Below are 17,836 nucleotides of genomic sequence, written 5' to 3'. Positions count from 1 at the left end.
AGGAAAAGAATGACTCTGTATTACAGTCCGCGAACCAGAAATCCGGATAAGGAATTCTGTTAACCCGGGAGAAGGTGTTAGGCATTCCCGAGTTCCGTGGTTCTAGCACGGTCGCTCAACTGTTATATTTGGCTTGATTATCTGATTTTATACAAATATGGACTCATGTGCAAGTTTTATCTTTTTACCGCTTTCATTATTTTTATTTATTGTTATTATTTTACGGAGAATTGCAACATTGTGAAAACGTATTTCAAACCACGTCACAATCAATGCACCCGCGGTTATCGACACCTTTTGACTCCGTTGAGATTTGGATTTGGGTTACATAAATGCACACCCATATTTAAGAAAATAATTTGTTAAAGACGCGCCTAGAGCGACTAGCGTATTGTTGTTTTGGGAAAGGCCGTAAAATTTCACTAGACGACCAACTCCGATGTTCTAAATAATTAAGACATACATTTTGTGAGGACCCCGCAATCTATACATTTTACTAGGCGAGACTCATCTCATTTATTTTAAATGGACAAATCTTAAAGCGACTACATTTTTCTATTAAAATTAGTCTCTAAAATAAAGAAAGAAAATCCTAATTAATTACGAGTTTTTTTTTATTTTTTTTTATTTTAAGAAAGCATGGCGTACTAATTGCTAGATTAATACAAATATTGATGAAAAGGAATTTCACTTAAAAATTTCGAAATTATAAATAAAATAAAAATTCGACAACTAATATTCAAAAGAATCAAATATAGCTAAATTAAAACTCGCATTGTTATAAAAAAAAACTATTGAGATTAATTATTCACAACTATTTGAAACTAGATTTAACCATAATTACTAAAGCTTATTAGAAAGTTTATTAAACTTAAACGTTCTTCTAATCTTGTTCGAACTCAAATCATGCCTTAATGCCTAATTCACGAAATTTAGTTTAAATTCATGCCTTAGCTAAATTTAGCTACTTGTTTCACGATTAACCTACTGTTGATAATCTTAAAACCTTCATAACTAGTGAATTAACCCATTTGTCAAACCTATTCATTAAAGACTAACTTATGTTATTTTCTCTTATTCCAATTATTATTTAGTAATACATGAAATAGCCTAAATACAATCTATAAAAGGAACAAAGAAAAAGCGAAATTAACACTTCAAAATTCCATTCTTCATATGTATTCATGCTTCCACATTATTAACTTGCAATAGCTAGTATTACAGTCGTGTACCTGATATTGGAAGCAAAAGAAAAGGGAGATCAACAGAAATTCAGTAGCATACAACAACAGCAACACCCAGCAACCAGTAACTAGCAACGAGAAACCAGTGACAGATTTTGAAATCAAAATAAAAATCCAGAAACACCAACAACAATCAACGGACAGAAGCCAAAGGAATCTTTTCAAATTTAAAAGACTAATTAATTGTTCAACCCTTAATTTATGAATCCGTATATCAGAATATTTAAATTGTATACTATTCTTTTAATTTCCAGAATGTTTTTATTTGTATTTTTTTGAAATTTTTATATTTCGGAATTTCTCTCTCTCTTCAATATTTAGCTCTCTCTTTTTATCTATCTCTTCTTCTTTTAAATCTGTCCAAGCTCCCTCTATTTATTACCATCTTTCAGCATTTTTTAAACATAAAACTCACTATCTTCCCACTCATCCCCATTTTAATCTCACTACCTAATATTTTGTCCTCCACTACATTAAACAAATACCCCATTATATCTTGTCCCTCATGCTTATATTAAACAATTACATTATTCCCCACCATTATATCTTGCCCCCCCCCCCATTATTGATTATTTTAATATTATCTTAATCTTAATGGACAGAACACTCAAAATAAATAATTGTTCAGAATTTTAATTCCAAAAATAACCCTCTGACCTTACAGAAATTACCATTTTGATCCTGAAAATATTATAATTTACCAATCTACCCCGTCAGCTATAACAAGTTCAATTAATCTATTCTAACCAAAATATAACAGCTATAACCAATTCCTAATCAGATTTTATGAACAAACTCAAACTATATGATGAACAATAAAGAAACAACTGGAATTATTTTGATTGAACAATCTTTAAACATCAAATCTACTTTCAGATTCAACAACAATAACAAATAAGTATGTTCAAATCATGAGCTCAAATTTCAAATTAAACTTTAAACAAAATAAATAAACAGATTCAAACTCTAAACTCAAATAATCAATTGATCTTCAAATTAAATCCAACAAAATACAACAAAGATACATGATTCAAAACTAAATCAAAAAATTAAAAACCAAAACATAAACTCAATAAATCACTGAATAAAAAACGGACTTCAAACAAAATAAACACGAATTAAATCTATATTAAACAACAAACATGACGGATTCAAATGATTTAAACTAACACTCTATATTAAAACTAAATCCCTTTAAATTAATAAAACAAATTGAAAAATAATTAATTGAATCTTCAACTTAAATCGAACAATATTATAATTAAACTAACAATTTCTATCTAAAAATAAATAAGAAAAATGAAACAAACTGAAGAAATAATCAAAGTGAAAATAACGAACAAGAAAAGAATCAAACTTATACTAATTTCAAATTTGAAAATATCAAACAAAAATACGGAAGAAATAAGGGATAGAACAACTGACCGTAAATGACCAACGACGAACTCGAACGAACTTAAACGAAACCAACGAAACCTTGACATAAACGGACTTAAAGACGACGAAGCAATAGCTGCGATGGCAGCCACGGTAAAAGAAAAGAAGATGAAGGAGCAGCAGCAGCGACAACAACCATGCTGCTGGTCGCGGGCATGGTGAGCTTTCCGGCGACTTGGGGTGAACTAGGACGAAGAAGAAGGAACAGCAACGCAGCAGCTCGGACGCAGCCATGGCAGCAGTGGCACAACGGAGCAGCGACGAAGAAGATGCAGCGGGCAGCAATGGCACGACGGAGAAGCAGGCAGTAGCAGCAACATCGAATGGAGAAGACGCATCAGCAACCATGGGTGTCGAGCTCAAACTCGACGATGACGAAGCTGGAAGAAGCGGAAGCAGTGGTTGCAGCGGATGGACACAGTACGACGGGATCACGTGCTCGTCTTGAAGATCTTGAAGATGCAGCCATGGCGGACAAGAGAGGGAGGTCGACGAGCTGTGTGTGTATGTGTGCATATATGTGCTGCGTGTGTGTGCGTATATGCTGTGTTATGTGCGTATATGTGTGTGTAACATGAGGGGGCAGGGGTGTGAGGGGGAAGGGCTGCCATTGGAGGAGATTGGGGTGTTTTGTTTTTTGGAGAAGAAGAAGATGAGGAAGGGGGGGCGGGTGGTGTTTTCAACAGTGAAAGAGAAAAATACAATTTTAGGGTTTTGTTTTTTGAAAGATAGGGAAATAGGGGTGTTGGGTTATGGACTGGGTCGACCCGGTTTGAAATGGACCGGATCGTAGGAAAATGTTGGGTATATTTGGGCCTGTGGTTCAAAATTGAAGAAGAGGCCTAATTCCGATTTTCTTTTATATTCTTGCTCTCTTTTCTTTTACTTCCTAATTAATAAAACTAAAATTCTAAATTAACTTATAAACTAAATTAACTTATAAAAAATACTAATTAATTCCAAATAACTATTATCGCACATTTAAATAGCAATTAACGATAAAATCGCACAATTTAGACGTTAAATGCTAAAAATGCAACGTACATTATTTTTTTTATGATTTTCTCATTTTTGTAAAACAAACTTAAATAAATACTAAATGAAAAATGCGACATATTTAATATTTTTATTAATTTAAACAAATAAACATGCACAGACAAAAATACAAATAATTATACAAAAATACCACAAAAATACAAACATTGTACACAAAGGAAAATTATTTTATTTTGAATTTTTGGGAGTGATTCTCATATAGGGCGAAAATCACGTGCTCACATACATAATCAAAATATATCTTAGACAAATATAATAGAAATATCTATATTTATAATTATATATTGATCCACTCATAAATTTTCTTCTATATTAGCTAGAAATATGGAGGTAAAAAAATAATTTAAAAACTATAATAGAAAAAAATAAAAAATATAGAAATACTTAAATTGAGATAATCTATGACTATTTATATTTTGGAGTAAGTTTAAATATAAAATAAAACTAAAATTTACTTAAGATATTAAAGATTTATTAAGTTAAAAATTAAATAAATTCAAGTAGAAAAATAAGATCTTATATAAAGTATACAAATTATTTATAAGGTAAGAAAAAATTAAATAATCAGTAAAAAATATTTTGATAATAAGACTAATAAATTTATATTAATATTGACATATCGGGCAAACAAATATTTTATACGTAAATATTACTACAATAATGTGTTCAAATAATTAAGAAAATATTTTTGTATGATTAATATTTGAATTGAGTATAGTTAGTTTAACTTTGAAAGCATAACATAAATTTTTTGAAAATGTGGTCCAATTTAGAAAATAGAATGATAAAAATTATTTGAATTTGAAATGAGAACGTTATTTAATTTTTATCTATATTATAGTAGAATGAGTATGGTAGAAATATATATTAAATTCAAACAAGCTAATAAAAATCCACATGACAATATAATAATATTAGGAATTGAATAATATAATATCAAAAATAAAGACTAAATAGAGAAAAAATAAAAATTCATATTTTTTATCATAGAGAAAAAGGGTAAAACTAATTTAAATTTGAGATAAGAAAGTTTTTATATTGTGATAAGAAAAGTCATAATATGGATAAGTCCATGTAACTCAAATCTAATAAATAAAATCAAAAACTAAAATATTGAATAATAAAATAAATTAGAGATAATGAGAGGATATTTATAAATCATAAGTTTAGAAAATAAAATAAAGTAAACATACAATACTTAAAAATACTATTAAAATTTAAATAATTTAAAATTTTCAAGCAATATTTTTAAAACAAAATAAATATTTATTTTATGGTTAAAAATTACTCTTTATATTTATCTATATTATATTAAAGAATAGTAGTTGATAATAATATTAAATAAAGTTACAAGTTAATGAAAAGCCACATAAAATATAATAAGACTGTAAATTAGATTAAAAAATAGTAAAATTACGTTAAATTATTAAAAATTTACTATTAGAAATAAAAGAGAAAGACTATTTGAATTTGAGATTAGAAAGTTCTTAAAACTATGATGAGAATGCTCAAGCTATGGATAATACCGCGAAATTGAAGTCTTATTTATGAAAAATAATAAATATAATAAAAAACAAGAAATTAAAAACATAAAATAACTGAATATAATACAAAATAAAAATTTAACAGCATTTAATACAAAATAATTATAAGAGAACTCAATAAACTTGAAACATAATAACCAAATAACCTATGTATTAATATTTTAGACTAATTCAAAGTTACAATTTAAAATAAAATATGATATTATTTTGGTTATAGGCAAAACATTAATGTAATAACTAATTAAAATTTATAGTGGGGAAGATAATGTATAAAAAATAGAGGGAGTGTGAGAATACTTATATTTTAAATTAATTTAAAAATAAATAAATTATATTTTACAATATTACTGATAAATTTAAATAATTAAAAATTTTAAATAAGAGGTTACAAGCATAAAAATATACCAAATTTCAAGAATAAAATACTTATATTTATTAAAGACTATTAAAAGAATAATAAGCAAGACTTAATTTAATTATTAAGCTAATAAAAAATTATACGATAGTGTAATATTATTAAATAATAAATAATACAATAACTAGAAGAAAAGAACAAAAAGAAAAAAAGAATTTGCATAAAAATGATGTGATAAATAAGACATATGTAACATTTCAGATAAAAATAAAGTGATAGTAAGAATTTGTTAAAATAATATTATCTAATGTGCTCAAACAAGAGTACAAGACAAACATGTTTAGTACTCTTTAATATTGACAGCAAAACGAAATGCAAGTACTAAAATTAAGGGGTTATGCTACTACAAATATATATATATATATATATATATATATAATAGATTGTCCACTACGATATTTGAACAATAATTTCATATCATGCTTCATAATTAATGTCTAAAGTTATATAATTTTTATCTCAGAGGTTTATATTTTAAGGTTATCCGCACATGATTCAAACAATCTACATCATAATTTGACGTAATTTGTGTCTGCGCATTGCGCGAGTACTAATACTAGTTTAATTTAAAAGAGAAATTATCGGGTGTGTAAATAAAATCTTATATAAAAAGAAAAAAATTCTACTTATAATATGTTGAATATTCAAGTGAGGCCTTTTAAAAAAAATGTGTCGGCTTGACTCAAAACGGATGGTATTAACACCCCAACAACCACAAGGTTCATGATGAAAAAATATTTATCGTGCGAAAAAGACATGTTGATGTTGACCACTTTCTTGGGAAACTCTATAGGAAAGGAAAAGCATAGGATTCTTCTTGAAATTAATATTGATTGCTTTTTGCTGCTCCACAATAAATTTATGAAACATTCAACTACATAAGATAGTTTCTTGGGCAACTGCTAAAAATCCACGAACTCGAGTGGTTATGATTAACAGCCAAATTATCATAACAATGACAATGGCCTTCTTGATAATTACTATAGTCATTACTGCTTACTTTTCTTCCTTAGCTTCAGCCTATGATCTTGACCCTCCCCAGGATCTATGTGTTGCAGTTGAAGATTCCAATACTTCTGGTAACTTATTCATCTATCTTTATTTTCTTTTCCATCTTCCCTGTACTCATAGGCGGAGTCCGGATTTAAAATATCGGTTTAGAATTCTAGTTCGTTTATGTTACTGGGTTATAAAATTAACAATTTATATATATTCAAACAAATTTTTTATGACAAATATAAAGTTTAGACCAAAGTTACTAGATTCGGCCGAACCCGCAAATACTATATTATTTTCGTCCCTACCGATAATGATTATATAGAGTGACGGTGTAAATTTTTTATTTTTCATTTTTTTAACTAAAAATGTAGTTCAATACATGATGGTGGAGCCAATGTATAAGTTACGGGTTCAACTGAACCCAGTAACTCGGCCAATCCTATTCATTGGATATGTACAAATTATTAATTTAGAACTCAATAACTTAAAATGACTAAAATTCAGAATCCATAAATTTTAAATTCTGGCTCCGCATCTGTTATTAAGGATCCGTTGTGTTAAATGTTAGAGGATAGAACTTAGACTCCTTTAAATTGTTTGCTTAAAAGCTAAATCTATGTCTAACTTATGTTGCTAATATTGTTCTTATTCATTTTAAGTGCAGTTTTAATGAATGGAAAAGCTTGCAAAGATCCAAAGCTAGCAACTGCAGATGATTTCTTTGCTTCAGGTTTTAATGAAAGTGGACCACCAATACCAAATTATCTTGGTTTTGCAGTGAATATATTGAATGTAAATCGAATGCCAGGACTCAACACTCTTGGTATTTCAATTGTTCGTGCTGATCTTGAACCATTTGGATTAATCTCACCTCATATTCATCCTAGAGGAAATGAGTTAATCCTTGTATTAGAGGGTATTTTATATGTTGGATTTACTGTTCCTGATCCAGGAAATCCTTTCAAATCAAGACTATTTGAGAAAATCTTGAATCCAGGAGATGTTTTTGTGATACCACAAAGTCTTATTCATGTCCAATATAATTTGGGAACTACTAATACGACAGCATTAAGTTGTTTCAACAGCCAAAATCCTGGAGTTCATATGATTCCTTTTCAACTCTTTGGATCAAATCCATCAATTCTTGATGATGTTCTTGTCAAAGGTTTTCGATTGGATAAGAAAGTGGTTGAACATCTTCGAGCACAGTTCTCGAGAAAATAGTGAACATGTTTGTGCTGTTGCAACCTTAAAATTTTTAGTCATTTGTACAAGTGCTGAGAACTCTCTTGAAATTTAAGGAGACAAGTTCTAGTTTGCTGTGATTTTATTTTTTCCTGTAATTTGGTTGTGTTCTTTTAAACTTGGTGACTATGTTGCACGGATTTTTCAAAATAATGATATTGCATCCGTGTCGAATCCTCCAAAAAAATTAGTGTATTTTGAAGGATTCGACACACACCTTACGACATTTTCAAAAAGTACGAGCAATATAAGTCGGTGATATTCTTTTAAAAGTTCGTTTGTGTAATGAAATCTTGTCACGCACAATAAAAAAGTGGATTAAATGTGCAACCCAAAAAGGAGGTGGAAGGTTAATAACGCCAAACTTCTAAAATCAACTTATTTGAGAAGTGTTTTTTTTAAAAGTAATTTTTAAAAAAGTATTTTTGGTGAGAATCAGTTTGCGTTTGGCTAATTGATTTGAAAATCACTTTTGAGCACTAATTAGTATTTAGCCAAGCTTTTGAAAACTACTTTTTAAGTGTATTTTTTTCAAAAGTGTTTATCAGAAAAGTGCTTTTGGAGAGAAATTACTTTTTTTTGTTTCTCAAAAAAGTACTTTTTTTGATCAAAACTCGGCCAAACACCTCAAATTTTGGCCAAAAATGCTTTTGGCCGAAAAAGCACTTTTGGACCCTAAAACCAAACAGGCTATAAAACACTTAAAACCAAGTAAAATGAATAGTATGTCGCCAGAACAAGTTGCTGGATATTATTCCATCCGATCAAATGATCATTTTACTTTTTTATTTTGGTTCAAAACAAGTGTTCATTTACATAATAAAAAAGGAATTAATTTTATTTTTCAAACTTTGCCCTTATTTACGTATTTCAATGTGTTAAGGTAATAATTAATTGAGATTAATATAGTGAATATTTCTTTTTTTTTTCTTTAGGAATTCATATTTTTTAATGGGTGTGCCAAAAGTAAAATGATTGCTTATTGTGGGCAGGATAGAGTATTGTCTAGAGTCAGTAAGAAGACCTATTAGATGAGCACTTTGCAAATTAGATTCATCTTCGTGCAATTAAAATAGTAAGACTCATGACCATTGACCAACAACAGAGATATATAGAGCATAATTGAAAAGACTTGGGCACAAAATAGTATGACATACATTTCTTTTCCCTTTTAAATTGAATTATCCATGTATTGAGTTCTATGAGATCTTTAGGTGAGCATAAAGTTAACTATAATTATAAGGTACGTAGATCTTGCTACCAACAAGCTTTTAACTTTGTTGATCGTAAAACACTCCAAATAGGCATATGGTAGCTCAGAGTTAAAGGAGCTCTAAGTTGAAACTCGATAGTCTAAATAATTCTACGTTCCACAAATTACTGTTCTTATCAAAATCGAAAATACCAAATCAAAATGTTTCAGAATCATAGCAAAACAACTGTTGGACACCCCTAAATAGTGCGAGGCTATTTTAGTAATTTCACTTAAAGAAATAAATGCATAGGATAGGCTGTCTACATCATATTTCTTGGAGTATAACCTTTTATGGGCCCAACATGAATGCGTGATATTTTGTGTACCGAGCTGCTTTTTTCAGTTAAGAGAGACAAAAAACTTAGAAGAATTAACCCAAATGGCCACCCACCCAAGCACATAAATCAAAAATAGCCGGTTGAAGTATAATGTATGCATAATTTATGTATTATATATGTATAATTATGTATAATGAATGTATAATCTATGTATATGGCTAGAAAAAGTAAACAATAAATATGACCGGCTATTTATGTAAAGATCCCTCCCCGACTTAAAAAGGTAAAAATTGCACGGGGCGCCCTATTTGGTCGCCCCCATTTAACCTATACCCATTTTTTTAAATTTTTTTTAACTTGTACCCACTTTTTAAACAACTTCAATCCCCTTTCTCCTCCTCCTTCTCCTCCTCCTCCTCCTCCTCCTCCTCCTCCTCCTTCTTCTTCTTCTTCTTCTTCTTCTTCTTCTTCTTCTGCTGTTGTTTGTGCTGCTATGAAACTTCAGTTCATAGGGATGATTGTCATAAGTATATTTATCAAATTATTTAAAAATAAATTACAAATAAAACTATTAAACAAAGGAAAAATAACTAGAAATTATATATATGAAGAGGAAGTTTAGCGAAGAACAAGTTAATCTTCTTGAACAGAGCTTTGAGGAAGAACACAAACTGGATACAGAGAGGAAGGACAAGCTTGCTTCTGAGCTTGGCCTCGATCCTCACCAAGTTGCTGTTTGGTTTCAGAACAGGGGGGCACATTATAAAAACAAGAAACTGGAGCAGGAATATTCTAAGTTAAAGACTGAGTATGACACTGCCATTGTTGAAAAATCTCGTCTTGAATATATAATTTGAACTTTCTCCATTAATAATATAAAACTTCAGCTAAAACATGGTGAAGTTAAACAAATAAAGAACAAAACTTCAGCTGCTAGAATGCTTAAGTTCAGCAATTACAAATAAAAACTTCAGCCAACACTAAGTTTACGGGAAAAACTTCAGCTAAAACATGCTGAAGTTCAGCAATTACAAACAAAAACTTCAGCAAATACAGAACAAAATTTCAGCTACTAAAATGCTTAAGTTCAACAATTACAAACAAAAACTTCAGCAAATAGAGAACAAAACTTCAGTTACTAGAATGCTTAAGTTCAGCAATTACAAACAAAAACTTCAGCAAGTAGAGAATAAAACTTCAGCTACTAGAATGCTTAAGTTCAGCAATTACAAACAAAAACTTCGGCAAATAGAGAACAAAACTCCAGCTAACAAACAAACACTTTAGCACACTTGGTTCAACAATTTTGCTACTTCAGGCCCGTCTACTAGAGTGCTGAAGTTTGCGTGATTGCCTTTGCTACTTCAGTCCGTATGCTGAAGTTACGCGAAAAAGTGGGTACGCTTGTATTTTTTTTGCAAAGCGGGTACAAGTTAAAACGTGACCCAAAAAGAACCCCCTTGAAAAGCGAATTCCAAAAAGGCCACTTATGCAATTCGGCCCAATACAAAAGCAACATAGTCCATGGGCTTCAAATTAGCATTTCTTTCGGGTCAAATCTGCCTTCTTCTTTAAGTGATTTCTGTGTGAGGAAACGCTAAAACCCAACAATTTCTCCTGCTAAAACCCTAGCAGTAAGTTCCAAACTTTCAGTAGCAGGCTAGCAGCAAATTTGAGAAAATTGCAGCACACAACAATGGAGAAAACTTCCCAATCTCCATACCCATTATTAAAAATAGCAGAAATACAAGGAAGAGGAAGAGGACTTATTTCAACTCAACCCTTAAAACCTGGCCAAGTAATCCTCAAAGATTCCCCTCTCCTTCTTTACTCTGCATCTCCTTTGATCCCCTCAAACAATACTTTTTGCTCAAATTGCTTCAAAATAATACTCCAATCTCCAATCCCATGCCCAATGTGCACATTTTCAGCTTTTTGTACCTCTAGTTGTCAATCCATAGCTTTATCCTCTTCTCACACTCCTTGGGTTTGTCAATCTTTAACCCAACTCCGTAATATCTTATCTTCTCATAACCTACTAATAGACCAACAAATTCAAGCTCGGTTTTTAATCTCTGCTTATGACTTAGCACTCATTTCTCCTTCCTCTTTTCGTGTTTTATTATCCCTTCAAGGCGATCCGTCTTTTATTTCTGAAAATGATGCTCTGTTGCTTCATTCCCTCGTTGCTACGCTCAACCCGCCTACGAGTGAATTTGGGTTCTCAAAAGAGCTTACTGCTGCTCTTTTGGCTAAGGATAAGGTAAATGCATTTGGGTTGATGGAACCTTTTGATTCTAATAAAGAAAGGGGTGTTAGAGCTTATGGTATTTATCCTATGGCTTCGTTTTTTAATCACGATTGCCTTCCGAACGCGTGTAGGTTCGAGTATGTTGATAGTGATGTTAGTGATAGGAGTAATGTTGATATGATTGTTAGGGTTATTCATGATGTACCCGAGGGAAGAGAGATTTGTTTGAGTTATTTCCCTGTGAATTTTAAGTATTCCGATAGGCAGAAGAGGTTGAAGGAGGATTATGGGTTTATATGTAATTGTGATCGGTGTGTTGTCGAGGCTAATTGGTCTGATCACGATGATGATGATGCTATGGATAACGAGGGCGAGGAAAATGAGGATGAAGAGGATGAAGTAATGGAGGAAGAAGTGGATGATGAAGTAAATGCAAATGATGAGGTGGAGGAGGGTGATCAAGATTTTCCTCACGCGTATTTCTTCATGCGGTACATGTGTAATCGAGAGAATTGTGGGGGTACATTGGCTCCGTTGCCTCCCTCTGATGCATCTCTGTCGACAGTTATGGAATGCAATGTTTGTAGTAATTTGAGTAAATGTGATGAGCTTATGGTTTAGTGCTGGGGACCATCGATTCCTATCAAGTATACCACATTTTCCATATTAGTTAGGTTTGTTTTTTCTTAGAAATTTGAGCCTTCGCGTGATGATTTTTGCGCTTATGTTGAGTTGATAAACACCTATTTGATGAGCTTTAGTTGTAGCTAAAACTTCTTTACCCTTTGTCTTTGGTACTCGTCTTGGTTTTCCTTTTTGTTAGTCTCGAGCAAGTGCCAAAATGTTGGCTTGTGATCTCCATATTTTTCATATATAGACGGTATACCTTTGTTTGAGTAACATGTACTTCTCTTGTAAGCATTTTAACAATCAATTAATCAACCAGCCACCTTTGAATTGGGTGCGGCTATATAAATCATCTATACCATTTCCGCTCTATTCTTCTAAGTATTTTACATGGATAATAAGCTGCCAGGGAATTTCAACATACCCAAGGCCTCAAGTTTTGAATATCAAGCCCTGGAGTGTTGTGACAGAGTTCGTGATACTAATTGTCTTGTGGTGTACAAGGCTTGAATGAAAAGTTTAATGATCATTGAACCATCCCCAATAAACATTAATTCACTCATATATTTCATGGATCTATAGACAATTGAAGCAGTTCGGGTCATGATGCGATTTTGCCTGAAATAAAAGCTTCTGATCTTCAGCAATAAAAGGTAACATCCGTGTTTCATCTGAGTATTGAGCTAAGTAATGTTAGTTGGATATGAAATGAACCTTGTTTCTTTTTTGATACTTCGTGAAAGATTTAGAGATTTGCTATTTATTGGTTTACACTGCCATTTTGTTTTGCTTCTTTTTCATTCATTGCTCTCCGTCGCTTTATATATTAGACCCCACTTGTGGGATTACCCTAGGTTTTTTTTTTTGTTGTTGTTGTTGCTCTCCGTCGCTTGAGTTTTTCTTTTTCCTTTCTAAGCTGCCATAAGCCAAGATAAGGCAATGCTGAAGCACCTTACTAGAAAGTAGAAACCATGATTAACTAACATAGGCGCATATATTACCAAAATGTATTAAGAATATGCAATGCAAAATGATAAGAAGACAATAAGGAGGTTAAAAATGCAATTCCTTGCGCGGGTTGTGATTTTCCAAGTTAGGGCAAAACTTTTTCTGTCTCTAAAGGGGTGGACTTTTGTGTGTATGCTTTTATTACCGATATAGCTTTGAATTTGCCTGGAAAAAGTGAATGATCTTCAGCAATGAAACGTAGTATCAGTGTTTATCTGATTTGGAAATGTAAATGTACCTTAATTCTTTTTGGATAATTGATGAAATACTTAGACATGCTACACAAGAAAAAGCCTAGATTAATGGTCGTCATATATAGAGCGTGTTTGGATTGGCTTAAAAGCTGGTCAAACCAGCTTAAAAGCACTTTACACGATTATGAAGTCAAACCCTTAACAAATAGGGAAAATGAACTTTTCTTTCTCAAGAAAAGAAAAGAAGTAAAATGTGTCGATCATCACTTTTAAAGTTATCCAAAATTCCTCAGTATAAGTAGCACCTTCTCCTTCTAAAATTAGGCATGCCTGTCTACTCTTTCAGTTCTATTATTTATGGAGTAGGTAAATGGGTGCCCAAAAGTCTATCTCTAACAACTTATTAGAACATTTTTGGACAAAGAGTCTGATTTAAAGCTAACACTCAAGATAGGTTGACATCTTATTTTCCACTAAATATGTATTATTGGTTTGTTGAGGCATTTCTGTCACAGTATATTTAGCCCATTTTCTTGATTATTTTAGCCATGAGCTGATAGAGTTGTAAAGTTGATTACAGATTATATTAATGGTTACTTCTTGTTTTGAACCTGCATTTAATAATGAGAAATTATCAGGACTAATCATTTGGATAGACAGAAACTAGGTTATTAAAATGATTAGATCAAACTATAAGTAGTCACACCTCTCTGGTTGTTTTGGAAAAAATCATAACGACCCCAAAACAAACAAACTTGTTTCCACAAAAAGCTTGGGTTTTTGCTAAGTAACCTGACTTTGCTATAACAATGAGCATGTCCTGGTTAATAACAACTTTAGCCATCACTGCTTTCTTTTCTTCCCAATTAGCTTATGCTTATGATCCCAACCCTCTACAAGACATATGCGTTGGAGTTACAGACACTACCGCTTCTGGTAAATCATCCTTCTATAGTCATGAAAGTTTTTTGACAGATCATTTTTCTATGAAAAGAAAAAAGCAAAGGAAAAGGGTCAAGTTTGCTTCTATATTATTCGTAAACTACCGATTTTGCCCTCCGTTAGATTTTTGGCCTAATATTAACTCGTTTTTAGGAAAACGTCTCGTTTTTACCCTTGATCCCTGACGGATCGCTCCAGCTTGAGGGTAGTTTTAAACTATATTCAAAAACTGGAGGGTAAATTAGGAGATTTTATCTTGACATAAAATTTAGATACATGGAGTTCACCCATTTTAGGTTGGAGCTCCGCTAATGACAAAGGAAAATATGAGATGATATTGCAAGATTATGAATGAACCTACAAATGAAACTGAGGGTAAAATTGAGCAAGTTCATATAATTTATAGGGTTAAATTGTTTACCTTTCCCCTTTAAACATTATGTTATATAATTTCTGTTTGGGAATGAGACCTATTTATGTTGTATATATAATTTCTATCATCTATTAGCTCTTAATATCTGAACAATATGTTTAGCTTCATTTTATTTCACTTGTGCAGTTTTCCTGAATGGAAAGTTTTGCAAAGACCCAAAGCTTGCAAAAGCAGACGATTTCTTCTTTTCAGGTCTTAATGTAAGTGGAAATCCAATGTCCAATTCTGGTTTTGCTGCAAATGTTGTGGATGTAAACACAATGCCTGGACTCAACACTCTTGGTATTTCTATAGTTCGTGCTGACTTCGAGCCAGGGGCCCTTGTTCCACTTCACACACACCCTCGAGCTACTGAGCTCATAACGATATTGGAGGGTACTATCTATGCTGGGTTTCTTGCTCCTGATGCAAATGTCTTTAAGAGTCGTCTCTTCTCTAAGATTTTGAATCCTGGCGATGTGTTTGTGATCCCTCAGGGGCTTATACACTTCCAGTATAATGTGGGACACAAAAGTGCTACTTTGCTAGCTTCTTTCAACAGTCAAAACCCTGGAGTCGTCACAATTCCTAATTCAATTTTTGCTTCAGATCCGCCTATTCTCGACGATGTTCTTGTCAAAGGTTTCCAGCTCGATAAGGAAGTGATTAAACAACTTCGAAAGAAATTCTCCTAGAATGTCATTACAAATATTATTGTGTTGAAAGTTGTGCGCAGCTACGCACCAACAATGTGTGAAAGTATTCTTATACTTTTCTCTAATTTTAACACTTGTATTTTCTTTTACCCATTTTTCGGCCATCATGTACAAAAATAATATACCCTTGTTCTTAGATTATTATTACCCCTACCTTGTACAAGTCCCCATCTGTTTCCATTAGACCCTCGACTCAAGTCAAGCATTAACACAGTAGTAAGGAAAAGAAATACAACAGTGAAGCTATGGAAAAGAAGTAGTAACAACAACTAGACTATAACAACAACGGAAGCAGAAGCAACAACGTAGTAATAATAATAGTCTAAGAACAAGACAAACTAGACATGCTGATGCCAAAGCACGTCGACTTGAAATTCCCACTGTCGGGACCGTGATGTCGCCTAACATTTCATTTGCTAGGCAAGCGAACGTTAGAACAATCTAACCATTTTTAACAGTGTAGATTAAATAAAGAGAAAGAACTGAAATAACTGCAAAAATCCAAAGTATAAATGCGGAAGCTAAAACTGCCAAACGTCTGATACAACCCTGGATCCGGTGTCACAAGTGCACGAGCTACTAGAATAGTACAAATAAGGGTCTGAAATAACATAAAAGCTGTTTGAAAAAGAAGTACACAGCCAAATAAAAAAAGGAAGGGGACTCCACGAGCTGCGGGCGCTGAGCAGCTGTACCTCAAGTTTCCGCAAGCTGTCCAATCCGAGCTCGCTAATAACCGCCGCTGGGACCGACTCCAAAACCTGCACAAGAAGTACAAAGTGTAGTATTACAACTGCCCCCATGTATTCTGTAAGTGTCGAGCCTAACCTCGACGAAGTAGTGACGAGGCTAAGGCAAGTCACCTACACTACAACCTGTACACAATATATAATAAAGACAGAAAAGGAAATACAGAACGAAATAAAACAGTCAACTGAAAATAATAGCTACAACATCAAGAAATAAGCTTAGCGGCGATCAGAATTATCAATCCTTAGAGTTTTAAGTGAGATTACCGAAAACCAACACAGCTCAAGGAAATAGAAACACATAGGTTATTGCGGCGCGCAATCCGATCCCACTATACAACACAAAATCCTCCCTTATTTTACCATAACAACATCAACAACAAAAAATTATTTATATATATATATATATATATATATATATATATATATATATATGTGTGTGTGTGTGTGTGTGTGTGTGTGTGTGTGTGTGTGTGTGTGTGTGTGTGTGTTGCGGTGCGCAACCCGATCCCACCATATAACAATATCAGTATCATAATTCACCCTTATTTCACCGTAACAATCCACCCTTATTTCACTTGTTGCAGCGTGCAACCCAATGCCACCGCATCAGTACAAGTTCAGCCTTATTCTACTATATCAGTCCACCCTTATTTCACCTGTTGCGGCGTGCAATCCGATCCCACCATATCAATACCAAATACTCAATGTACACAGTCAAATCAATAATTCAAATCACGATAACCTTTACGATCAATAAATACCAAACTGAACCAAAAAGGAAACCTTGTACAACATGGGAATTTACATATGTAATACTACACAACAAGTCAAGTCCGGTAAATGACAATTAGAAAGTGCAAGTAAGTCAGTTAAGGCAAGTAACAACGAATCATAAAAATATGAAAGGATCTAACATTAATAACAGAAGTAAACACTGATTAAAAGGTAGCAAATAAACATGTAAGGTGTGAAACAACCCAAGTGGCTTTCGCATTCGCGAGTCCTTCTTCACGTTCGCGAAGGCTGCTCCTCCTGGCCTTCGCGTTCGTGAGAAGCTGGTCGCGTTCGCGAGAGCTGGTCGCGTTCGCGAAGGGTAAGGCCCCATTGCTCTTCTTTGCGACCCAGCTATCACTTTCGCAATGAAGAAAATCCACCCAACCCCAATTCACTCTTCGCGTTCGCGAGAGTGACTTAGCGAACGCAAAGAAGGGAACACCAGAAACCAGCATAAGTTAAGAAAAACCAGACTTTTCAAAGAACTAAGGTCCGTATGCTATCCGAAACTCACCCGAGCCCTTGGGGCTCCAAATCAAATATGTACACAAGTACAAAAATCTCATACGAACTTGCTCGCGTGATCAAAACGCCAAAACAATGCCTAGAACTACGAATCGGATACCAAATCAAATGAAATTTTCAAAAAAACTTTTAAACTTCTATTTTAACAATCGGATGTCCGAA

At 32.8% G+C, this 17,836-nt stretch overlaps 3 protein-coding genes across 3 annotated transcripts; all 3 read left to right on the top strand.

Moving 5' to 3' along the window:
• The first annotated feature begins 6,454 nt into the window (after positions 1-6,454).
• Positions 6,455-8,020, top strand: LOC104218152 (putative germin-like protein 2-1). Its single transcript, XM_009768572.2, has 2 exons — positions 6,455-6,775; positions 7,360-8,020. Exons 1-2 carry the CDS (start codon positions 6,625-6,627, stop codon positions 7,917-7,919), a joined length of 711 nt encoding a protein of 236 aa, XP_009766874.1. The 5' UTR covers positions 6,455-6,624; the 3' UTR covers positions 7,920-8,020.
• Positions 8,021-11,065: 3,045 nt separating this feature from the next.
• On the top strand, positions 11,066-12,703 carry LOC104218151 (histone-lysine N-methyltransferase ASHR2). The gene has a single exon (XM_009768571.2). It carries the CDS (start codon positions 11,170-11,172, stop codon positions 12,343-12,345), a length of 1,176 nt encoding a protein of 391 aa, XP_009766873.1. The 5' UTR covers positions 11,066-11,169; the 3' UTR covers positions 12,346-12,703.
• Positions 12,704-14,253: 1,550 nt separating this feature from the next.
• Positions 14,254-15,770, top strand: LOC104218150 (germin-like protein subfamily 1 member 17). The gene is made up of 2 exons (XM_009768570.2): positions 14,254-14,489; positions 15,055-15,770. Exons 1-2 carry the CDS (start codon positions 14,363-14,365, stop codon positions 15,600-15,602), a joined length of 675 nt encoding a protein of 224 aa, XP_009766872.1. The 5' UTR covers positions 14,254-14,362; the 3' UTR covers positions 15,603-15,770.
• Positions 15,771-17,836: the final 2,066 nt, after the last annotated feature.

The sequence above is a fragment of the Nicotiana sylvestris genome, chromosome 1 (assembly GCF_000393655.2).
Source record: "Nicotiana sylvestris chromosome 1, ASM39365v2, whole genome shotgun sequence".
In the NCBI taxonomy this organism is placed as follows: domain Eukaryota; kingdom Viridiplantae; phylum Streptophyta; class Magnoliopsida; order Solanales; family Solanaceae; genus Nicotiana; species Nicotiana sylvestris.
This window is presented reverse-complemented; position numbering and strand designations above follow the sequence as displayed.